This window comes from Chrysemys picta, chromosome 7 (genome assembly GCF_011386835.1).
Source record: "Chrysemys picta bellii isolate R12L10 chromosome 7, ASM1138683v2, whole genome shotgun sequence".
In the NCBI taxonomy this organism is placed as follows: Eukaryota; Metazoa; Chordata; order Testudines; family Emydidae; genus Chrysemys; species Chrysemys picta.
The window spans coordinates 86433006-86458088 of record NC_088797.1 but is presented as its reverse complement, the minus strand read 5'-3'; the positions used below and the strand labels follow the sequence as shown (position 1 = coordinate 86458088).

Here is a 25083-nt window from a genome sequence, read left to right as displayed (position 1 = left end):
ATTTATTTATTGGTTTGTATCAGCAATTTCTCGAGACACCAAATAACTATGAGTGAAGGTCAGTGGGCCAAATTCAGGTTTCACAGACATCAGCGTAAATCTGGAATAACTTTATTGGATTAAGTGGAATGACTCCATGTCTATGCTTTTGTAACTGAGACCAAAATTAGGCCCAGTAGGTATAAAATGAGACACTACAGCAGAGATGCAGTGTTTTTCTCCCTCCCCAAAGTCACAAGACTGTACATTTCATGTTAAGTGAGAGGTTAGATTCAAACTGAATATTTAACAAGGGATTACTCCCCTTCCTTTCTGCCTCTTTTCCTTTCTCATGTCCTTCTTGAATGGCTGGCTGGCCGGTGCCTCTGCCATGACAGCTTTAGCCTGGGTTAACCAAGGAAATAGTTTTGTAAAATGGACACTTACCCAGTGTTGGGAAGAAACAATCCCCTGTGCCTGGAGGAGACAGCGGAGTGTTTGGTTCTGAGAGAAGGTGTCGGCCCGATTCTGACTGCTGGCGGCTGGCCATGTATGTCATCTGCGGCTTGGGCCTGGACTCTGTATTTGGGGATGGAACCGCCTCAAAGACAGGGTTTTCAATGCCTTGAGCATTACTGCAGGAGAAAATACAATGTCAGTCCTCGGTCTCCCTCTTTCTCTCTCACCCATGGAGAACTCCAGAATTATAGACTTTCTTCCATTCTAACAGTAGCATTTATTGTTCTTAGTATGGAAGTTCCTATGTATCTGACTTAAACATAAGCTGGTGGGTCTCTCCTGTATTTGTCCTGTATTGTTTTTCTAGGGCTTGCTTCCTAGCACCTGGTTTTTCCCCTGTAATGCCACCATTGTTTTGTACAGCAAATAACTGTGATGTGATACAAGCACAGGCGTGGGATCTTGCTGGCGGAAAACCTGGTTTCTGAAGGAGGCACGATCTCAATAAAAACATTATAATGAGAAGTGATGTAACCCTTGTCAGGGGGTCATTGGCATCTTTAAGGGGAGTCCGGGCCCAGGTTACCATGATCATCAAATTTAAAGGGAATTAGTCCATTTAGGAATTTAATTGAATAATGAGCACCTGGGCCTCATAAAAGGCTATCACGGCTCAGTTCCAGTGAGGTGCTTTTAGAGAAATTCTCCCAATGGACAGGAGCTTCCAGAGACCACAGGTCCCAAGGAGGAGGGCTATGCACACACCCCTGAGCCCAAAGAGAGAAACAAGGGGCCAGGAATGAGGCAATGCATACTTGCAGCACTAGGACAGCAGGGGGTGCTACAGGGCAGGCCCTACAACAACAGGTGCCAGAGTGGGATTCCGAGACACAACCCCCCCCCCCCATCAACGAGGGATGACTGAGCAGCACAGTGTAAACACCTGCCTTGGCTGTGAGATTTTGATCCTCCCACATCAGCATATAGAGGGTCTGCCATAGCTGTGGGAGTTCCAGCTCCAGTTTTTAGGAGTGCCCAAGCAGCAGCAGAGGCCTGTCAAGGAGGTTCCATGATGGGAAAGAGTCAATCGCCGTAAAGGACTGAGGCACAGACTCGGCCAGCTATATGTATTGACTGTGAAGAAGTGGGGCATGCAGGATGGGTTTTCTCCTATATGAACAATGATTATAAGGGTGGCCTGATTCCTCTGAGCACCAGAGGAAACAGGGAGAGCCAGGCTATCAAAGATACCCTGCCAAGAACTGCTGGGACCAGGACTATTGTGACGTCTGAACAAAGGACTGTGGGGACCCAGTTGGGGCAAGGAAGAGTAATACCACAGGGCCAGTCTGTTTTGGCTATGGAGAGAACAGATACATAGAATGGTATTGCTCTGCTAAAAATGTCTGCTTTGGGTGGATGGACTATAATTATGAAGAAGCAATACCCTACAAGAATAGGCAAATGGGTGTAAAATTAAAGGTGGGAGACTGTGGGTTTCACCGTTGCCATTAGTTAGGAGAGATTCCCTTACATGACTCTTAACCCCAGAGTGTGAGAGCTTGAGGAACTTAAATAAAAGAACCAGGGCAGGCCCAGGAAGCAGGAGTTCCAATCAAGGGGGGATCCAACTAGCTGCCCTAAAGGATGACAGGATTCTGGGGTTGAGCAGCCCAGAAAAAATATGGAACTTGACTCAAATGATCTGGAGGGCCAGGGAAATAGAGGCAACAAGAGCCATGATGTGACTGTTAAACAATACAATAAACTACAGGTCCAGGTGATAGATATCTACCAGGAATTGGATGGCTGTACAAAGAGTTAGGAGGCCCAAATTCAAGAAATGAGGTGGGAAACACTCTCAAGCTACAGATGGGGCTGATCATACAGTAGAAAGAAACCAGGCCAATAGAAGCAGAGCTTGAAAGGGCAAAGCAACCATGGCAGAGCAAATGGGTAAGGCTGACCAGTGAGAGAAAGATTCCTCTCCCTCGCAAAGGCAACACTTGGCACTCGCGGAAGGAAGTGACAGAGCTCTAAGTCATCTTGAAAAGTGACTCTGGACAGCCAAAAAGGAGCCAGTGGATGAACTGGCAGACCTGGGAGCTTGACTGTGGATAATGCAGGAGTTACTGCAGGAAGCCAAACACCAGAAACTGAGTCTCCATATCCAGGTGGAACAGATGGAGGATAAGAAGATAGATGAAAGTGTCGAGCTAAATCAAAACCTTGAAAAAGAAGTCTTCAACCTAAAAGACAGACCAACAGGAGTTGGAATATCCGCTTATTTTGGAGAGGGAATGCTCTACATACTACATAGACAAGTAGAAAACATATTGAAATAGAAATACAGGAACAGGTGAGACCAACCCTCTCTTTGAGCAGAGCAATGTGGGAACACTTGACACAGAAACTGGAGCTAGAGAATGGCAAGCATACCTTGGAGCAGCAGGTTACTAAGATGGAAAAGGAGCTGGAGACTGACTAGTGAGCTCCAGGAACTGGCCATTGAGGCAGTAGCCTTACACACCCTGGCAGAAGAAGCTGGTTTGCAGGGAAAACTGGCTGGGGATTGTAGGAGTGCAGGACCAGGGTGCTGAAGCCCATATAGAGACATGCAATAAGATGGAGAGCATAGAAATCAATTATAGGGAGGCTTGTATTGATACAAAGGACCTGACTGCCAAGCACGGCCTCCAGAAAGACCTTCCAAGAGGAGCAGTCAACTGTTTGACAATGGATTGGTGTCCTGTGGCACAAACCCTGAGATCCAAAACACAACAGACGCTTCAGTAATGCCAGTTGCCCTCTCAGCTACACAGCAGACCTCTCTAGTAAAGGACTGGAGTGAGCTGGAGGAGAAGGCTGCTACTGCTGATAGGAATCCTTGAACTGCAGGCACAGTTGGCTGAAGAATGGGAGGCGCTGGAACAGATGTGCTCCTCAGGGGGAAGGATCATAGTGCAAGCTATGAAGCGGGAGCAGCAGCAGCTGATCTGCCTCAAAGTTGAAAATGAGACTGCAGAACAGCGGTGTTTGCTGCTGCAGAGGCAGTTGACTAAGTCCAGAACCTGCTTAAGATCCAGCTGGGGTTGAGGTCCATCTTGACTAAGGATAAAGAGCTGGAATCGTGTGGCGTGAGGCCACTACTATAGGATAATGGATTGAGCAAGAAGGTACAGCAGCTGCAAGGCCAACCCCCAGCCAGACCCTGCTAAAAAGAAGGGTCCACCCCAAGAAAAAAGGGAGACTCAGATAGTGCTATGGTGCAGAACGTCATTCAAAAGCTACTGTAGGTCCAGGAATAGCAGAAATGCGTGCTGCTGAGTGGATTGTTAAGAACTGTAGGAAAAAGGGTCCAGTCCTTAGAGGCTGGAAGCCCTGAAAGGAAGTGGGACTTGGATAGGGCTATTTTTAATCCCGATGGCTGTGCTTGTGTTTGTATCCAGGGAAGCTCCCTCAAGAGACCAAGTAGTAGCCTTAAGTCAGTTCAACTGTGGTGAAAGCTTTGTGTTGTGGATCATACCAGAAGCAGCTGGGGTACCAGGCTTTCAGGGGGTACAGCATTTGGTGAACTATGACATGCCGAGAACTATGGAGGAATATGATCACTGCATGAGGTGCTTACAACCAAGTCCTGATGATGTTATATTTTACAGAGCGGGACAAAAACATTGTCAAGGATTTAATAGATTTCCTAATTGCTTCTAAACAGAAAGTTTCCCCTGACTGGAGAACATGACCAACCATTAGCCATTGTTGAGCCTACATTTCGGTATAGGTTGGCTTTGCTGGGGGAAGGTATGTCACGGGGTTGCTAGCGCCTTGTTTGCTGGTGCTTATAGAGAGAGAAACTCTCCTAATGGAGAGGATCTTCCAGAGATACAGGTCCTAAAGAGGAAGGCTGAGCATGTCCCTGAGACCAATGCGAAAGACTTTATTTCAAGTTGATTTGTATTTAATAAAGTAGAACCCCAGCAGGAGAATTTTGTCTTACCCCTTTTTGGACTGTGTGGAGTTGTGTCCTTGAGAGAAGGGAAACTGAGGCAGGGAGTGCCTGCAGCGCCACACTAGTTAGTAGGCAGCGCTACAGTGTAGGTACATCCTGAGATACCCTACCCCGGCTGGCTGGAATTTAAACTCTATATTATGTTTGTCATGGACCCAACACTGCTAACAGGTAAAGGAGATTTTTCTTGAGCTCAAGTTGTGGGAGCCTGAGTCTTTGGAGCACCAGGATATGAATTCTAATTCCACTGATAATGAAAAGTTCCAAAGGACCATAGCATGCAGCATAATCACAATCATGAAGCTCTAGTTGGCCCTAGATTAGATATAATATATTTATAAGGGCTCTGATGCCGCTTTCTAGCAATATAAAATGCTAACACAAGCTACCTGAACACCATTAGCAACCAGGAAATGCAGCTGAGCAGTTCTTGCAATTACTGGTATTATAAATGAGGGCAGTTTATAATACCTGAAAGAGTGGGATAGGGGAGCCCCTACAAATACAGTGTAATAAAGCACTGAAACACGGGGAGACATTTGTAAATAAATTAATTTTCTTTTGCAGACCAGGAGAGAAGGAAAATAGTAATTTTAACCCTCCCTTGCCGTCACTGGCCAAATGGAATGTCACATTTCATCAGTTCCAATTTGCATCTCTTTTCATCACGCTTGTGATTGCTAAAAGTACCCCCAATATCAACCTCAACCCTAAGCTGCTTTTCAGTTCCTTCCGCATGCGATGCTATCCCTTTGGAAGAAAGAAAGCATGTAGCTCCCTAGAGTGTCTTGTGCTGTGATTAGCTGACTGCATTTCAGCACTTATTAACAATCAAGATATCTACAGAGGATTACAGGCCAACTAAGTGTAACACTAACAGACCCCGTTGTCAGCGGGCAGGATCGAACCTGGGACTTTTGGAGCTTAGTGCATGAGCCCCTACCGCATGAGTAAAAATCAACTGACTGTTAGCCAAGGCTGTAGAGCAGACTCATTTTATCTCTCTCTCTAAGTGCTCTGGCGCTACTAGATAGGACAAAACACCACACCCAGGAGGTGTGTGGGTTACATAAGTGTTTAATTTTTGTTTAAATGTTTCCTCCTGACGTTTCCTCCACTATGAGAGGTGTTGTTTATTTTAAGGCCAATAAACAAAACCAAGGTTAATTTGCATTCTTATTTCAGTTTCTGATTTATCCTGCCAGTTTCAGTTACTGCTTGAAACAGCTCAACAGGGCAGGCAACAGGTTTAGCCTTTCAGTCAAGGCCTGCCTGGCTAAGTTGATGAGACTTTTAAAATGAAAAAGTAAGAAATCTGGCACAGGGCCAGATGACGGGTAGTTGGAGAATTCTGCATGTAGGAGATTGCGGGTGGAGAATGCTGTCCCCAGGCTACCAGAGTTCAAAATGAAAAGCCAGGAAGCAAACATTAAAGTAAAAGGTAGAGTGGATGGATACCGTATTTACTCCTCTTGTAGATCAAGACGTCAACCACACTTTCTGTAATAGGTGGTGAATATAGTTTGGCTTAGTCTGCACTAACAGATCAAGAGGAAGATACAATTGATATCTATTGTCAACAATGCCTCTAATTAGTCACTGTGACCCCAATTCCTTGTTCTTCTTTCTTCCCACAGCCTAATGCAGTATTGCCAAACACAAGAGATAAAAAATCTCGAGTCAGAGCACCCAAAACCATGATTTCTTTTTTAAATCAAATAATATTTTATAGTCTTTTTTTTTTAATTCCTCTCTATTCCTCTGCCAGTGTGTGTGTGTGTGTGTTATTATTTCAGGTTGAAAAGTCAACCTTTGATGAACACAAATGGACTCCTATCCCTACTGCTCAGATGTACACTCCACTCACCCACTCCTCACCCCTAAGACAGGGGAACTGCTATCAAATTCCTATTGCTGATCCAGCAGCAATGCTTCCCTGACTCCTGCTGCCTCAGGACTTCTCCAGCTGGAACTCAGCAGCACCTGACTGCTCTCCTCCCCTGCCCCTAGGTTTCTCCTCTGCCTGGGTCGTAGCAGCTCCACTTCCCTGCCTCCCACTGCCCTAGGTCCCTCATTCTGCTATAAGGACATACCTGAAGGCAGGTCCCAGTGGTGGAGCAGATCTGTGTCCCCAGTCCTGAGGCTCTTGCACAGAGCTCTGCCCATATGCCCAGCCCTGAAAACTGCAGGATTGGGGGGCCTTCTCGGGTCACTGCAAGAGCTCCTCCTGCAGGTGCCAAAATCCTGGGACTCCAGATCAGTCCACAACACTTGGCAACACTGCCTTCCCCTGGCTGCTTGATGGGACTCCCCTTCCCCACCACTGCTCCCAGGCTGAGGGAGCTGCGAATCTATCCCCCCCCATTCCCATGCTCATCACTATCCTCTGCACCTCCAGGGCCTCCCTCCTGCCCCTCCCATCCTCCTGCATCCCCTAAATCTGCTTCCTGTTCCCCCAGTGTCCTGCTCCTCCTCACTTTCCCCATTCACCTTTCACAGGGTCTCTTCTGCTCTTTATATTCCCTGTGTCCTGGCCAGCTCCCTGAACTACAGAGCGGTAGCCATTTTGCCTGTGGGCATGGCTTAAGTTCAGTCACACTGGAAGAAACAATGGGAGGTGGAAGCCAATGTTATGAAGAGCAGCCTAGCTGCCACATGCAGATAGACTGTAGGGAAATGGTGACCATCTTGCTGGCTTCAGCAATAGGAGATGGTGGCCATTTTGAACAAGCAGTTGGCAGCCTTGGTTAAACAGAAAAAACAACACCCAAAATCACCAGAGACGTGATGAAATTGTGAGAGTCAGCACTACTGCCAATGCTGTTCACATTCTGTGGCTCCCCCTCTGTCCTCATTTCCCCCCACCACTCCCATGCCTCTTCCTTTTCTCCTTTCCGTTTGGTCCAGGAGCCAAGCCACTGTACCGTGCTGGAGCCTGGAGGCCTCACACATGTCCTTGACATCTCATTCTCTGTATATTTTATCTGACACCAGTAGGAACAACAGGCATAGAACAGATACCTTGAAGCCTTAGCAGTGGGGATTTGGGAGCCTCCATGGTGCAGGGAGACTCCGACTCTCACATGACAGAGTTAAAAAAGAAATAGGTAGTTTCCATTCGGGAAGAGGGAGTAGAAGTTTGTGGTAGTGGGGCAGTTATCTAAATGTGGATTCTCCATCATCCCTACCCCTGTGCTAAGGACGTAAGTACAGCCCAGAGTCACTGGCAGTCTGCCAAGCTAGCGTTTAGGTCATTATCTGAGGAAGGAGAGGAAAAGTAGGCCACTTCCAGGGTCACAAGGAGGGAAGGGAGCATGAACAGGCTAGTGGAAAATGGAAAGACTTAAGATTTCCTCACCTCTCCATTCTTACAAGTTCATGAGCACCTGCGAAAAGACAAAAAAAGTTTTATTATAGTAATAAAAAACAACTGTTGCTATTTACAGTCAATTTCATGGCAAAAATATTAATGCTGTAAATTCAGAAATTCCTCTGCCTAGTTTCCCCCTAAAGGTGAGCGCTCTTGCTGCTTTGTAACTGAGACAGTTGCCCAGGGCTCTCATGTAAGGTGTCAGATATAGAGTTCTATGTTACACACAAAAGGCTGGGACATGGGCACATTCCATCAGCGGTGTGAAAGGATTAAGTGCGGGGACCTATTCCAGCCCTAGCCATGGTGACCAGAATGCATTGCTGAAACTGAAGCAATAGGCAATGCAATACAATAGAAATGAGGTGCTCCAAAGCGCAGCACACGAGCGGTTAAGTCCTCAAGTTCCTTTCCTTTCCTCTTCACTGATTAGCTTGTTTTTTGTTTTCCTGTGCAACTTTTTCTGTTCTCATAAATCTGTGATTTGGTGGCTTGGACTAGGGGAACGGAAACTGCCAATTCATCTGGAAAATGGAGACCAAATCGAGTGCTCTGGAGCTTGCCAGGAGCTGTCTCCTTTTTCCTCTTTCATTTCCTTCTTCAGTAAAATGTTTTAAAGATGAATAAAAGTGGAAGCAGGCCTAGCACAGGCCTTTTTATCTCACTGACACAACACTGACCTGCAGCTCCTCCTGGGCCCTCCTACAGCTTTACTACTGGACCTTGACTCTGACTTGCAGAGCTCTCTTGGATTTCAACTCTGCATTGTCATGAGGAGGAGGAACCCTGTCAACTTGTAAAAGCAACAGATACTTGCTATGGAGCAGCCTGAGATCTCCAAGCTCTCATTGTGCTTCTGATCTCAATCATGTTTGGAACGTAGGACTCCAAAGGAGAAGAGAGGCTCATAATGCATGAACCCTTTCTCCAAAGCTTGCTGGTGCCCTTTTCAGAAGGCATGAACTCTGCTATCTAGGCACAGACAGGTATAAACAGCTGAGTTTCTTTGGTGTTAACCTTTGAACACAGCACTTTCTGTGGCCAGTGTAACAAGGTTGTCCTAATGGAAAACATCCAGATAAGGAGAGTGACCCATGATGAGTCTTGTGTGGACGTTATAAGTAGTGGGGGGCTTTCTGGCATTTTGTTTTGGATTTTATTTCCGTAGTGTGCTCAGATTTCTTAGGGTGGGTGTATGCAGTTCATGTTCTGTGCGAACACAGCACAGCTGCTGATTTCCCTAGGAAAACTAAATCAAAGCAAATTCTGATTCAGCAGCATTGGCACTCAACTGTACCAATTAGAGCCATCGTTTCAAAGCAATTGCATTTTACAGTATTTGTTCTCCATTAGGGCTTATTGGTGAGAGAGTCTCACAATTTGGCCATGCTCTCAACAGGCTCATGGCATCAACAGGAGTTTTGTCTGAGCTTGGACTACAGAATTGGCCCAATGTTAGTAATGTCAGTATTAGTGTTAATAAAGTTGACTTCAACATCAGTTATTTCAGCATCACCCCTATTAATAGTAGTAATATTCAGACTAGTACCATCACTATTACTACTGTTTAGTTTCCAGATCAAAGTAACATCAACGGAGCAGATGCTTGGCCTACTCTGCCAGTTTTATGGGAGAATTCACACTCTGTGCCCCATGCGTGTCACATCTGTATAGGCTCTGTGCATTGTGGCCATGGAGGTGTGCAAGGCAAGCTGTACAAACTCTGCAGAGAGCTCTCTTGGGACTGACGGGTACGTTCACTTTGCTGACACACAGCTGCCTTCTGAAGCAGCATTCACTCCCTCAGAAGGTTTTTGTCGCAAATGTACTGATGCTTTTTGACGTTGCTTTCAATCCCTGTGACAAAGCCCCAACAAAAGGTCTCTTTTCCATAAAGACGTGAGTAGAGGAGCTCCTCTGTTGTAAACTGGCATGACCTTTACACATGGTTAATTGTCCGCAATAAATATAGATCAGGAGTGATGTTTGGCTGTTCTGCAGATTATTTCATGACTGGAATTTCTTAGTGCAATGAAAATGGAGTGGATTTCATTATACATCAAGTGTAACAACTATACTACTTTGTCATAAGAGCAATCAGTATTTCTCAGCTTCTCCTCCTCATTTCTCTCTCTTGCTATGTCTCCTTTTGTCTAGCTTTCTGTGCCTCTTCCCTGTTCATTTCTCATTGCTCGTATCCTTCCCTTTCTCCCATCTGTCGATCCATTCTCCCCTCTCAGTTTAAGTGGGCTGACTCCTGGGCCCCATACTGCTCATTCCATTCCAGGCCCTGATCTTCCATTCAGTGAGTGTTCTGCAGGCTTGTAGGACTGGACTGTGGCAGGCAGATTTCCTAGTATTAACCCTGAAAGTTTTGTGCTCTAATTCCATGATGTAAAATTCATCAGCATTAACTATTGTTTTCACCAGCTCTCAAGAATCCCAACTCCAGTGGGTTAATTTAAAGTGCAGCTGTTGCCTGTATTTTTACTTGCTATAACAATAGCATGACCCTGCAGCAGTGCCATTGGTGGGAAGATCTATGTTCAGGGGTGACCTGAGACATCTATCACTCCCCCTCACCTTGCCCTAGCATAGAGGTGTGTACTCATTGCTGTCGTGTGACCCCTTCTGGCTTTGGGATTAGCGGCAGCTTTGTAAGAGAATTTGAGCCACACTTGTTGAGAAAGACATGATGCTGTGCTAAGTATCAATCTGGCTAGAAGGAAACCCTGCTCAATGAAAGCCTGGAATAAAGAGAGTGATGGGAAGGGACAAGTTGAAATGCAGGTCCAAGAATGAAAGAGTAGATTACATTTGCCAGGATCCAATTTAATATCCTGATTTTCTGCACTGGGGTGAAGGGGGAATCTTTGCATACAGAGTGGGTTGGAGGTGTGCGGAACGGGGCTTGCACACGTTAGGCACAAATAAATAAACTGCTTGGAGCATTGCCCAGGCTTACAGATTCTTCCCCTCTGAGGAAGGCAATTCATGTCTTGATCTTCCTCCTCTCACTCCGCAGGACATAAAACCAGTTTAGGAGGGGGAGAAGAGGAGGAATATTCTGCAGTACGGGAGTTGAGGGCTTTTTTGTTGTTGTTGTTCATTGATATCTTCAGGTCTTAAAGTCTCCAGTGTTCAGCTGCCACCTCTTGAACTCAAAGGAAATGAGAGGCCCTGATGTTTTGTGGCTTACTGTGTTGTTAGTTCTGAAGAGTGGGGCCATCCTGGATTGAAACTTAATAGAAGGGGAAGGAGGAGCTTCCGTTTCTGAAGTTAGCACAATGTGAAATGAGGTTGCAGCTGGGCTACTGCAGGCTTGTTTCTACCTGGGTGCATAGGCGCCAACTTTCCCCAGCACCGGTGCTCGCGCCCCCCTGGCCCTGCCCCGACTCCACCCTTTCCCTCCTCCCCTGAGTGTGCCACATTCTCCCCCCTCCCTCCCAACGCTTGCCGTGCGAAACAGCTGTTTCACGGTGCAAGCGCTAGGAGACGGGAGGAAAAGCGGGCATGCGGCGCACTCAAGGGGGGAGGCGAAGGCGGAGATGAGCTGGGGCGGGGGGGGCGGGGAGCTGCCGGTGAGTGCTGAGCATCCACCAATTTTTCCCCATGGGTGCTCCAGCCCCGGAGCACCCACAGAGTCGGCGCCTATGCCTGGGTGCATGCTCTATACCAGCGGTTCTCAAACTTTAGCAACCCAAGGACCCCCATTTTTATATAAAATTTTTCGCGGACCCTCAAGTCCCCAGCTCAGCCCCAGACCCCACCCCCACTCCACCCCTTCCCCCAAGGCCCCGCCCCACCTCTTCCTGCCACAGCTCCACCCCTACCCCTCCTCTTTCCCACCTCTTTCCACTCCCTCCCCCGAGCACACCCTGTCCCTGCTTCTCCCACTCCCTCCCAGCACCTTCTTCACACCACTGAACAGCTGTTCCCCAGCGTGCAGGAGGTACTGGGAGGGAGGGGGAGGAGTTGATCCGCAGGGGCCACAGAAACCCTGGAGTACTCTCCCAGACCCCAGTTTGAGAAATGATGCTCTATACAATGTATTTATCCAGGGCCGACTTTACAGGTGGGCGACAGGGCCAGGGGAATGCCTTCCAAGTGCCACAAGCTGGCAGGCCTGGGCAGCTAGAGCAGGGGTGAGTGCGGGCAGGCCAGGGGCTGGAGCCAATGCCACCCACAGTTGCCAGGCTGACATGAAGGGGCAGGCAGCAGGACTTGCCCCTGGGGAGCCAGCGTGCCAGACACTGGGTCCCCTTGCCCATGCCCGCGCACCTGCTCTCCTCCTGTTAGGTGGTCTGGGGGCGTATGGCCAGGGGAGTCCCCAGGCTCAGAAACTCCTCCCTGTGCAGCTCAGCCGGGCTCTGGGGCCAGGAGCTGATCCTCGCTCTCTGCGCTCCACGCTGCTGTTCTCAAACTCAAAGAAATGGCACCAAAATACAAATTCTCCTAGAGTCCCATTTTCCCTAAGGCCGGCCATGCATTTATCTGCACACATGCAGGTAATGTTTTAATAAGGGGACCCTAAAATATTTATGTCCTTAGACTGTGGTAAACTTCATGTCCCCTGGTTGCATGGCTGTGCAAAAAATAGTGGTGCAGGACAGAGAAATCTGTTTGTTTTCCCACTTAAAAAAACCAAAAACAACAAAACACTTTCTCATGACCACACTGAAAATGCAACACCTCTTGACAAGCACACTTTATATTAAATGCACATACTACAAATATTTGTACTCTGGTCCTGAGCAATATATAGGTAATAGAGGTGGGATTAAAGGCCTAATGAGATATCAGGGGGATATAAACTCTGAGATTTTAAAAAAAAAAAAATACTTGACACTTGGTGCAGTCTGGTGTATTCCAATTTCAAAATCCTTGCTCTTCAGAAGTACTTTTATAAGCCCCAGGAACTAGTTACCTCTGGCAGGGATGGTGAATTCATTCACAGACAGCGAAATCATCTCACTCCTCCCTCTAAATGGCGGGGGGGGGGGGGCGGGGGGGGGGCGGATTTTAACAAAAGTTTCCAGAGAACCTCATCCAGTAAAACTCTTTGTTCATTCACTTGTATATATGCACAAGTTCATACAACTCCAGTAGGTATTGTGCATACAAGTATGTGTGCACTGGCTGTGTATGAGTACAGATGCATATGCTTCACATGCACATGTGTGAAGGTCTGTGTGCAAATGTTTTCATACCTATAGGAATGCGATCATGTATGTTCAGTGTGTTTTGTGTAAGAGTGTGGTGGAGGTGGAAAAAGCTTGATAACAATTCTAAATGATTCATTTGGCTTTGGCTGTGTACACACCCCTCTGTGCTCTCTTCTCATGAGTATTCCCACAATGAAACTCACTAGCAGGAACTGCCTGAGTCATTCCTTCTATCTATTTATTTTGGTACCACCCTTACTGAACCATTGCCAGCTAAAGGAGAGCAGCACTGAGGTTGTGTGGTAGCCGTGGCATGCACCTTAACTTTGTTGGATGGAATCTTTTCTTTTATTTCCAGAGGTTCAGTATAGGTGCATTTGATGTTCTGGAAGGGTAGGAGATATTGCCAGTCAAACTTAAGTCTGTATTAATTAAGTTTTTGAACAGTGAATTTTTGTTGTTATTGGTTTGGGGTTTTTAAGAAAGTGGTGCTATGGAAGGGGTGTGATTGTGGGTCACCCTTGTATAGAGCTGTGTGATTTTTTTTCAATTTGTCAACCATACTGAAAAATAGTTTCAGGCTGACCCAAAATGAAATTTTTTTGACATTTTTAGCAAACTGAAAAGTTGGGGGGGGGGGGAATTGTTTTGGGCCAAACAAAATATTCTCAGGATTCTGCCAAAGGCATGACTCAGCCTCACAGTACATGAATGTAGTTCAGGTTCAGTGGCCACAGCACATCACCTTCAGCCACCAACAGAGCACCAGACCTGCTGCATATTCACAAATGACTTTCTCTGGCTCTTCAACTTGACTTGAGCCATACTTCTCAAGCCAACTTTTACCTTAAATAACTTTTAAAATATTGTGGGGCAGTGGGCACCGGACACTAATTGAGATCAAACCTGAATAGGCGATATCTTTTGGGGAGGATCAGAGCCATAGTTTGAGCTCCAGGTGTGTGCAAGCTGTAATAACTGTAAATTTGATGCCCCCTTTTTTTTTTAAAGAAGAGCTGTATCTCTGGAACCCCTTGCCCAAATGACCCCAAACTTTGAACACTAACTCTACCCAAAACCCTGATGAAGCATAGCAAATTTCAAAGCAATCTGGGTATGCATGTGGATTTTAGACCACTGAAAAAAATTGTCTGTCAGACTGTAAATAGTCCCACCCTGATATAATCCCATAGGGCCTGTCACCCTGGTATCTGTGCTCTTATGTATTAATTCAAAACAAAAAGGATTTTGAACAACAAATTCTCACCAACCATACTAGAGAACAGAGCTAAGTTTTACCATTTAGAGTGAAACTGCCATGCATGGGGGACTGTGCAGAGCCACAATCCCTCAAAGGACTGTTGCGGAGGCATGTTTCTACTCCAGACTCACAGGTGCACGGAGGGACTTTAGAAAATTTATCTTGTTGAACTGTTCCTCCAGACATGACTTTGGAAGCTGCTGTTGATTCACATTCCCCTACCCCTGCCCTGAGTAAGACACTGAAATGTTATTTGGGAGGCAGAGCATTCTCCTTATTAATTTGTTTTGTACAACCTCTAACTTGCTAAGATTCTTTCAGCCCCAAATTTCCTCAAGATGGTAGTAGCTGGTTTTCGCAGTTCAGTGAGAGTGCACGTTCCTGGCCCTGCCTCCTTTCTGCCTTCCCGTTCTCTCTTTGGGATGCTGCATCTCCCTGGGAGCACACAGAAGACGCAGTCCTTCTGATTCCCACCAGTGGCAGTGACTGTAATTGTGTGGGAGTGGGAAGGCTCCAGGTGCCCTCCCCCTGTTATGCACCAACACAAGGGCAATGTGCTATCAGGCCCTGAGAATTCTGTTGACTAATGTTGAGTAATTGGGAGATTGCACTGTGTTCTGTGGACAATATGCATACAGGAAAGATGGCAACATTTGTCTATTGACCAGTTATGAAATGTTTGCCCCCTCTTTAGCCTGCAATATGCGTTCATGTCCATTGCATTCTGCCTTTGTAGAATGGCTAACCATAGGCCTGTGTGGATGAGCATTCATACTGCCTTGTTTTGTGAGGGGTATTTATGCTGTACCCATCACAAGACCCCTCCCCGAGTCAGTTTGTTCTGTCATTGCTGCCTACCACTTCTCCTGGACTTCTGCTTAAAGGTGGCTTGCAAAGCAAAAGTTGACCCAAGTTAAACTCAGATTTCAGTCCCAAATGGAACAGGGTTGTGAGGGAGCATTCAGCAAAGAAATAAATTTAAGCTAATCTTTTCAAATTCATTTCTTCCCCATCCCACCTCTATCAAATCCTAATAATATTTCTTGGTTCAATGACTATATCCCAGAATGCATTGTTCTGTGACATCATAACAACCAGGGCTGGCATCGATTTCAGTCAGACTTCTGGCATTTGTTGATGTCACATTTTGGGGCATATGTCCAGTGAATCAGGATCTACCAAGGCATATTTGAGGCATATGTCCAGTGAATCAGGATCTTTCAGAAACAGGAGAAAAGATACTGAAATAGATAGAACTTACTTCTGTACCGAACACTCCCTACAGCCTGGTTAGCTGGGACATTCAGCAAATCAGTCTCTGTTAACTCAATGTTCATTTTTGCTTTGCCATTCACTTTAAAACAACCTCAAGTTGTACACAGGGCAATATTCCATGTGGCAGGCAGTAACTCCTGTACCCAGGATTATAGACATAGTGGTACAGAAGCACCAACACAGGCCCCTCCTTTCAGCTAGAGATTGATGTTGAAACTTGCTGCTATATTTCACTAATTACATTTCACCAGATTGTGCAACACAAATCACTTCTCTAATTTATTGTAGTCAGAGCTATGTAGTTACCCACTGGCTCAGTCAGAGAAACTATATAGTTTCTCAGTTTGCCAAGGACTGATGAAATGTCACCACAACCAGGGTTTAAATTCTCATGAACTATTTCTCAAAGTCCCCATCCCCCAACACAGCGCCCTGTGGGCTGAATTTAAGCCCAGACCACAATACAAGGTGGTGATAGCCCTAGAAGAGTCTGAGCAAGGCCCTGCCTGGGTCCCAACTCCTCCCTGGAGCTACATGTTTTCCTAGGGCTGGAGGGAGTGGGAGGGAGGAGGCATTCCTCTGGGATTCTGTTGCCATAGAAATGTGGAATATAGGGAGTGTTTTGGTTTTTTTAAAGAAAGTTATAGTAGTAACTAATTTTTTCAATCACTTGAGTAGAAGAAAAGCAGAATAGAAAAGCTATTTCTGTCACATAATGAAGCTCAAATTAAGGGATAAGAAAATTAACATTATATTTCAGCAAATGTTGATGCAACAGTGTAAGAGATCTGATGTGACCAAGAATTGGTGTCATGTAATCAAAGTACCCCGCCACACCCAGGCACACTTTAAAACATGCTGTTGCATATTTACAGTTTTATTAAACTGTCCTGCCCTCAATCTGTGTTCCCTACCCCATCACTAATCCCCAAGAGATTTATTTAAACTAGCTTGTTTTCTCCAGGCTAGACAGCCTCCTCCTCATATCTGATAGCTTGCTAAGACCCAGATGTGTAATGCTGGCCTTTAGGATGCTTAGGGTTACCATATTTTGAGTGTCCAAAAAGAGGACACTCCACAGGGCCCCAGCCCTGCCCCCAGCCCCGCCCACGCCCCAACTCCGCCCCCTCCCCTGCTTCCCGCGAACATTTGATTCGCGGGAAGCCTGAAGCAGGCAGCAGGTAAGCTGGGTGGGGAGGGTGGGGGGAGGAGGCGTGGCCCAGTCTGCCCCCCCACCAACCGAGCGGCTCCCTACGGCGGCCAGCCCCAGCGTCTCCAGCCTGGCTCGGCCCCGGGCCAGCCCCTGGCCGAGCACCCCCGGCCCAGCACTGCCAGCCCCCGGCCCGGCCCCGGCCCAGCACTGCCGGCCCTGGCCCAGCCCCAGCACCCCCGGGCCAGCACTGCCAGCCCCCGGCCCAGCACCCACGGCCCCGGGCCAGCACCCACGGCCCTGCACCGCCGGGCCCGGCCCAGCCCGGCCCCGCACCCCTGGGCCCCGGGCCAGCCCCTGGCCGAGCGCCCCCGGCCCAGCACCCAGCGGCGCCAGCCCCTCCCTATTTTCCCGGACATGTTCGGCTTTTTGGGATTTCCCCCCGGACGGGGATTTGAGGCCCAAAAAGCCAGACATGTCCAGGAAAATCCGGACGTATGGTAACCCTAAGGATGCTTAACAAAATTACATAATGAAGGTCGCAGCACAGAGCTATAAAGGAGGAAGCTGAAACTGATGAGCTGTAGTTCTTTAACATACAGTATGTGCAGCTTTCCATAACCACAGTTACAAATTAGCATTTCTTTTGCACAAATGCAACCACTGGGAGATGTGAGGATGTGTTCCCCTCCCCCAGGTTTTATTGGTTTCCCACCATTTTTAACTTGCTTCTGCTTATATTCTGATGTATAATTACAGTAAGAAGCAGTAAGAATACATAAGCTTGTGTGGAACAGAGATAAATATGGGTCTAGGATGAGTGACATCCATTGCTAATAATGTGGTGACCAGAATTATCTTCCTGATGCCCAAGCCATTGTGTCTCACAGTCCGCATCTTAGTACATCACTGTGGACTTGGTAATGAGTCTTTGCCTGTTCTAGCCCTGAATGCCTCCTACGGGCAATATGAAAATGGCTTCAGAGGGCCTGATTGTTTATGCAGACAGGCGGCTAATGGATACATTTTCACTGGGGGGGACGGGACAGGGAGGGCGTTTAGCCACACAGCACACTTTAATATTGACAGGGATCATTTGGCTAACTTCAGTTCAACCCCTGACAGGCTCAGTGACAGAGCTGACTTATTCCTGCATTGGTGCAGATATTAGGGCTTTCTGAGCGTGGTGTCCTCTTAATGAAAGGTCCTAGCAATAACCAACTAAGAGAGAGAACTCACGAAGACATTATCCCAACATCAGTTAATGCTAATCATTTCAGTGAGATATTGAAATAAAAGTGAGGAAGGGAAGGAGAGAGGGAATGGGAATGTTTTGATACATACGCCTGGTGTTGACTGCTTGTCTCTGCTTGTAAATGAGGATCAGGATGAGGGGCAAGCAGAGAATGCCCACAATGCATGCTCCTGTTGCCAGTGCAGCTGCTGTGATGTCTGAAACAGAACAAAGAAGCCAGAGGTGAAATAAGTGAGGCAGCAAGAGCTGTTTCAAACTGCATGGCCTAAAGTCAGGCCCTCTTCTGAATGAACAATTAAAAACTCCTAGTTCTAATTCTCAGGAACCTCTAATCTGCTGAGGCATTCAAGAGTAAAAAGGAAAAGGTTCTGTGGATTCAGGCCTCCCATCATACATAAAGTGCAAAGTGAGAATGAAAAACTAGCAATGTACAAAACATTGTACTGAATACCCACTAAACAGGCCAATGAGGGAATTCAGCACTGAAATAAGATTTAACTTACCATTTCCTGTCTGTGAAATACTCCAGAATTTACTGGTTTTCTCAAGATACCCCAGAAGCATTCTGTAATACTGATGCTCCCAGAAGTCTCATGCAAGCATGCTACCATTACTCCTGTGAAACCTGGGTAACCCATCAAACTTCTCATAACAGAAGGCTTGACATTGCTTTGGAGGAGTGGCAAGTGGCATTATTTCTTCTGTCTATAGAATTGAGCTGGGTCTAAGCCATGCAATTTGGTTCCCAAACCAAACTTCTCCAGGTTCTGGGGGTACTCAGATACGTGGGTTTTGTTCAGTCCCAGCTGTGCTACAGATACAAGTGAAAATTATTTAATAAGTGATAAGACGCCTGATCCAAAGTCCACTGAAGACTGTGGAAAGACTCCCATTGACTTCAATGAGCATGGGATCAGACCCCCAGTCAGCTAATAAAAATTAATCACTCTTTGTCTTCACTAGCCAAATCATCATTCAACTGTATGTCAACATATTGTGGTGGGAAAATTTCTTCAGTCCTATAGCTTGGTGCTGTTTTTAATATGGAGAAGAGGTACAGGACCACTAGCAATAGTTACAATTATGGGCAGTAATAAGTAAACTGACTGTATACTGGAAAGAACTTTATAACCCAGATCCAGCTAAGGAATTTTCTTGATTTTCTGTGGAAACCTAAAGACTTGATCTCTGGCCTTTGTAATTTTTTAATGAAATTTACTGTAAGTTCAGCAAATGTAATGGGAGTAAGTCAGGACAGATAGGTGAGCTGCAGAATTGATAGGCAGAGATTGTGCAAAAATATTAAGTAATTAGATTGGGATGTAGGTTTGGAGTTAATTCAGCAAAAGATTCCTTTCAGGACTGGCTAGTGACCCAGCAAGTTGCATATGATTCAGAATCAGTCAGTGGCATTCGTTGGACCTGCAGAAAAGTGAGAGCAGATTTGATGCATCTTCTCTGAGAATTCCCAGAGATTCAGAAGAAGGGAGGAGGATCATGCTGATGGTGATATTCCAAATGATCTAGGGTGTGGGAGGCTAACTGCAGAAAGCAATGCATTGCAGGATGTAGAAAGCAGTGCATTTTCAAGCTGTGGAGACCATTCTTGCTGAGAACATCTTATAACAAAGAGGAACATATTGAGCAAGTGAACGTCAGGATCTGGGCTAAATATACCTGAGTGGTATAGTGGTATGAATGTTCTGGCAAATTTAGAACTGATTTCAGGCAGTGTGACAGAAAGGAGATTTTTTGATGAAGTTGGTATATATTTTTGAGCTTTCTGATTACGTTATCCTTATTTATAGTACAGAATATATTTAATTCTAAATGGACCATATTCAGCTCTTGTGCAAGGGTTAAAGTTCTACTGAAATCAGTAGATTTCCTTCTATTTTCTCTAGGTCTGAATTTTGCTCATGATCTTTGGACCTGACTCATGTTTTTTGAATGCCTGGCGTTGGCAGTACTATAAATTCACAGAATATATTTAGTACTGCCAACTCCAGGCATTCAAAAACCATGAGTCAGGCCCAAAGATCATGAGTGTGGTTTAAAAATAATAAATGAAGTTATTTTTATTAGCATTCTGGTTTTTGAGCCTTTACGGGTCATGTTTTCAAACCTTTCTCCACAATCATGAGGGCTAGAAATTAATTCATTTAAAAAAAATGAAAAAAGAATCTCATATTGTCGCTGGGGACCCTTCCCTGACTGACTCCTCTTCCTGAGAAGTCAGGTTTATTTTAAAATGGGTCAGAACAGGATTTTGATAGGCGATGATATCAATATGCAGCCAAATGTATTACTGGTACATGATTCTGTTGAATTCAGTGTAAACAGATTTTCAGTAGGACAATGATTTCCCAGATTTCTTTCTATAGCATCTGGTTCAGAATTAGCATTATCTTGCAAATTTAAGAATTCTGGGTGGGGGCGGGGGCTGTGCTGCAGAATACAGTTTAGTTTTACATAGCATCTTCCAGTCTCAAGATGTCTTCAGAAAAAAAAAAAAGTTAGATACCTGGAGTTTAGTGACTGCATGGACAAACAGATAAACTATTTTGTGCCCAGCAACAGCTCAAACCCACAGGACATTAGATCCCTGTTGAGAGAGAGAATGTTGGCTAGGGCACATTGGTGATTATTCCCCATCTCTTCTGGAAAGTGCCATGGGATATTTCATATCCATTTCCACAGCCACTAGAGACAAGTAGCAGAGGCTTTGATTTGCTATCTCCCAATCTAAAGGATGACAAGTGAAGGCATCAGGCCTGTGACTGATGTAATTGCAAAGCATACAGTGGTTCAACCCTCAGAATGACATTCAGGATACAAAAAAAAAAAGGTCTGAAAAGCACAAGGGGTAAGTGACGTTTTCCTTGGAACTGCTCTATGCATCCAACTTGATGCTTTTTCCCCATGCAGGATGCTGGACTGTGCTTGAATGCATTCTGCCTGACAGTGGGGGGTTAAAGTCAAATTCAAACAGGTAGTCCCTTGGCCATTAGCCTTTTGGTGCTTGATATTGGAATTTGCCCACTGCTGCAAAGTCTGATGGTGACCTTTAGCATAAGCACCAGTTCTGCAATGTTCTAGGGCACGAGGCTAAAACTGGAAGGAGAAGTAACTTGTACCCGAAGGGGAAGCCATCTGTATTAATACAGAGGCCTCATTTTTGAATGTGGACATCGTTTTTAGGACACCACATTTTAGGGTTCAAATTGGCATTTAGGTGCATAAATAGGTTATTTACTGATGTGAGGTATTGGTCTGATCACTCATGTGAGATTTGGATTTCCTCTTTAGATACTTATGTTTTCAAATTAAAATAGTTTCTGTGTCAGAAGAGAGATGTCTCAGTCTCAGGATAGTAACAGAGTTTTCATGGTGTCACACAGGAAAAGGTTTCTCTCTGACACTTCAGCTCTGTAAAATAATTCACTGCTCAATTCTCTGCTTGTGGCAGTAGCAGTTAAATCTCAGACTTCTGTTCTGTGTTTCCCTGAACTGGATTCTCGTATTTACTCCATCCAGGCCTTTTGTGTGTTTGCGCTGGGCAGTTCGCGGAATAGCACGCTGCAGAATTCCTCTTTCTAATGGCTCACTTCCTACTTTCACTGCTTGCGCAGTTTGGGACCTGGACCAGTAATCACAGATCATTGGGTGATAGTAAACCAGTCCAGCCAGTCAACCACAATGAGTTACTCCCAAGACGGTTCCAGCTCTTTTGTATCGTAAGCTCCTCAGAAAGGGGTCTTTGTATTTTATTTCTCTGTAGAGCACCATGCACATCTCTGGTGCTGCAGAAATATTAACCATTACGCATGAATAAGTGAGCATCCAGAAAACACTCCAAAATACACTGATGTGGAGAAAGGGGCAAAACAGAAAATAGCTTGGGGGCCAAAAAGTATAGTAGCTACAGCATTTTCACATTAGACTCAACTAGCCATGTGGGGCCTTATCCTGCCATTGATCCACAGACTGAAATCTCCATGAAATAAATGAGGGAGTTCTGTGTAAAAATAAATGGCTGAATATGGCTTCAGGTGTGGGGTTAGGGAATGCCGTCCAGGAGTTAGAATGGACATGATGGGATACTGACAGGAACACAGAGAAGGGGGAAAGTGCTGCTGTCCTATCTGTTGTTTTGGGAAGCAGGGCCGGCTCCAGGCACCAGCGTAGCAAGCAGGTGCCTGGGGCGGCCAATGAAGAGGGGGGTGGCACATCCTGCCATTCAGCGGCAATTGGGCAGCGGGGCGGTCACTCCCCCTCGGAGTGAAGGACCTGCCGCCAAATTGCCGTTGTAGAATGAAGCGGCGGTAGAGCTGCCGCTGATCGCCGCTTTTTTTCTTTTCTTTTTCTTTCTTTTCTTTTTTTTTTTTTTTTTTGCTGCTTGGGGCGGCAAAAACGCTAGAGCTGGCCCTGTTGGGAAGACCCATCTCCACATTCTTCACCAGGACTTTGCAACAACAGGCAAGACCACCCCCAAATAATTTATCCCAGGTTTTATGTGCGTGCTGGGACATAGCTTTGAGAGGTTAGTTAGCACTGTGTGTAAAATCATGCAGTGAAAGCCAGCAGTTGTATATTGTGCCACAATAAAGCCTCAGGGCAAAATGCTCAGCTAATGTAGATTTATGTAGTCAACGGAACTATACTTAGATATACCAGCAGAGAATTTGGCCCAGCATGCTTTGTTTCATAACCCTAATTCTCTCAGTACGTGCGATGAGTGATTTTCGTTGAGTTCAGTGGGAGTTATTTGTAGTCTGCATGGAGAGTCTGGGCCTGAGGAGATTCCAGGAACCTAGGACACAACTGTCCTGCAGATTACACAGTGTCCCAATGGCTATTACTGTGTAGAAGCTAGGGAATAAACCGCCCAGGGATTTAACTGGAGTTTGTTTCTTGCAGCCACATTATTTTGTCCAGGTTTTGACTGAAATGCAAATGTGTAAAATGAACACCTGTGCCTAGGAAAATACATAGAACAGGATAATAAGCAGGGCATTATAGAGAACACTTACTTTCTTTCTCTTTGTTGGCACCAGGATGAAATGTGCAATTTGGAAATGCTTCTCTGGCTGTGGAATTAAAGAGAAGAATTGGTTAAATCTCCTGGGATTCAGTTCTCATCCAGTAATAAGTCAGATAGAAAATCCTACTTAAAAGTTAAACATGGAATTTCATTTAACTTTGCTTCAATTGTCTTTCTTTTTGACAGAGAGAAAATCAGCTAGGGTTTAAAAATGGCAATGACAATTAGTTGTAGCTGCTATTTCTGACCTGCCCTCCATCTACTCCACCTACAGTGCAGAGAGAAGATGTGGTCTATAGGATTTATTGACATACATTTGGGATATGACAGTACAAATTGCTAGTTGCAGAGCTACCAATGTGTCACTTGCCACTAGCAACTAGCACTACACATTTGCCACTAGCAATGTGTACAAGTGCAAGTTAAAATAATTGTACCAGGGATTCTCAAAGGATTTTGCTGTGAGGCCTACATCTTAATGGAGGGATTGTCTAGTGGCAGCCAGTTTTCCTCTCAGTTGTGATCACATGGATCACTGCGCCCATTCTTGACCACCCAGCTCTCTTAACCGCCCATTTGCAATTGCGTAACATCCCTGTGGCAATGATGGTAATTGTTTGCATGGAAAAGTAATACTGATATTTAGTTTTCTCTGAAAGCAGTTAAGGAAGTGATAAAGAGAACGAGCACTATGTACCCAGCCAGTTCTCTGCATACCTATAGCATAGTATTCCATGGACCACAGTTTGAGACTTGCTTTTTTTATGCTACACCACTCTCACTTCTGTTTGCTTTTAAACCCAAATTATGTTAGTTGCCAGGAATCACAGTAATTAAAGCAAACCGTTAACTATTTTTTCTTAAATCCAAAAAGAAATGATAAATCAATTATTACAATTTTAAAGATAGTGATGCTTTCTACCATTGGAATGTTAGGCCTTCTAGCTGTCCAGTAAGATACAGCTTTAATTTCTAGCTCTTGATGCTTGCAAGATATTGGACAATCAAACTGTCATTGGTCCAGGACTAAATATAACTTTTGCATCCAAAAACATTGTTTGATATTTCTCTGTCATTTTTGGCCTGAAAGTAAACTTTTTTTCCAAAAAGAGATTGCAGAAAATCAATGTAACTATGTAATTTTTGTTTTTATTATCTAAGCTTGGGGGGAAAGTGTTTTCCAGCTGCTTATTTTTTTTAAAAAGTTATGATCTCTTTTTCCTTTTAACCCAGACCTATGACATCTGTTGCTCTTCCAGGCTTGGGCCCCACATAGTTTTGCAAATGCACTTTGATTCTGATTACAGCACCCCCTGACCTTCCAGTCCTGAATGATAAATAAACTGAGCCTGTGCTCCTCAGTTCTGACCTACAGCACCATCTTTATGTATTGACTTTGGGCCCAGTCCAGTTCCCACTAAAGTCAGTGGGAGTCTTTCTACTGATTTCAATGAGAGTTGAGGTTGTACAGGAATTTAGCTGCTATTTTTTCTTTGTAAAGGCCTGTCCCACACACATTCTGCACATGTTTCCCAGTTACATCTACCTTTCTGTATGCGGAGTTCCATGAAGCCATGAGTCACTTGCTGGTAATTCTGTTTGCCATGTTCCTTTTTAGTCTCTACCACATAACAGCAGTAATTGCCACTGTCCTGCAGAGTCAGATTCATCATGATGATATGAAATGTCCCATGGTGGTCCGAGGTGGTCTCCAGCCCATGGTGATTTGCTCGTTCTCCATGGAAGTACCTTTCTGTGACATTATGTGTCCCATGATGCTTCCCTGGCTCATGATGCAGGTCCCTTTCGGTTACATTGCGGATATGTTGCTTCTCAGAGCAGCTTTGGTCTCCGTTGCTGCTGAAGTACCAAATCTTGTAAAGTAAGTCATGCCGAGAAGCGAGTGGCCCAGAGAGCTTGCATGTCAAGGTAACATTCTGTCCTTCTGGGCAGACATAGAGTGAGTAAGGAGTGGTGATCATGAAAGCTGTTGTCTGTTCTACATGGAGAAAAGAAACACTAGGCAATTAATATGTAAGATAAATGACGACGTGTTTGAGAATAACAACTCTTTGCGCTGCTTTGAAGATATAATTAAACAAACACCTGCAACAGC

General features: G+C 45.4%; 2 protein-coding genes across 5 annotated transcripts in view; one reads left to right on the top strand and one right to left on the bottom strand.

Annotated features, from left to right (window-relative positions):
- Positions 1-25083, top strand: part of CDH23 (cadherin related 23) — a 533292-nt gene that overhangs the window by 433980 nt on the left and 74229 nt on the right. The window lies entirely within an intron of this gene.
- The window catches only part of VSIR (V-set immunoregulatory receptor), a 48729-nt gene that overhangs the window by 5435 nt on the left and 18211 nt on the right, over positions 1-25083 (bottom strand). Inside the window, exons 3-7 of the mRNA XM_005281873.5 lie at positions 24514-24966; positions 22957-23013; positions 18013-18120; positions 7806-7833; positions 427-614 (exon numbers count right to left, since the gene is read on the bottom strand). Coding sequence (XP_005281930.1) covers positions 427-614; positions 7806-7833; positions 18013-18120; positions 22957-23013; positions 24514-24966 — 834 coding nt within the window. The remainder of the gene's footprint in view (positions 1-426; positions 615-7805; positions 7834-18012; positions 18121-22956; positions 23014-24513; positions 24967-25083) is intronic.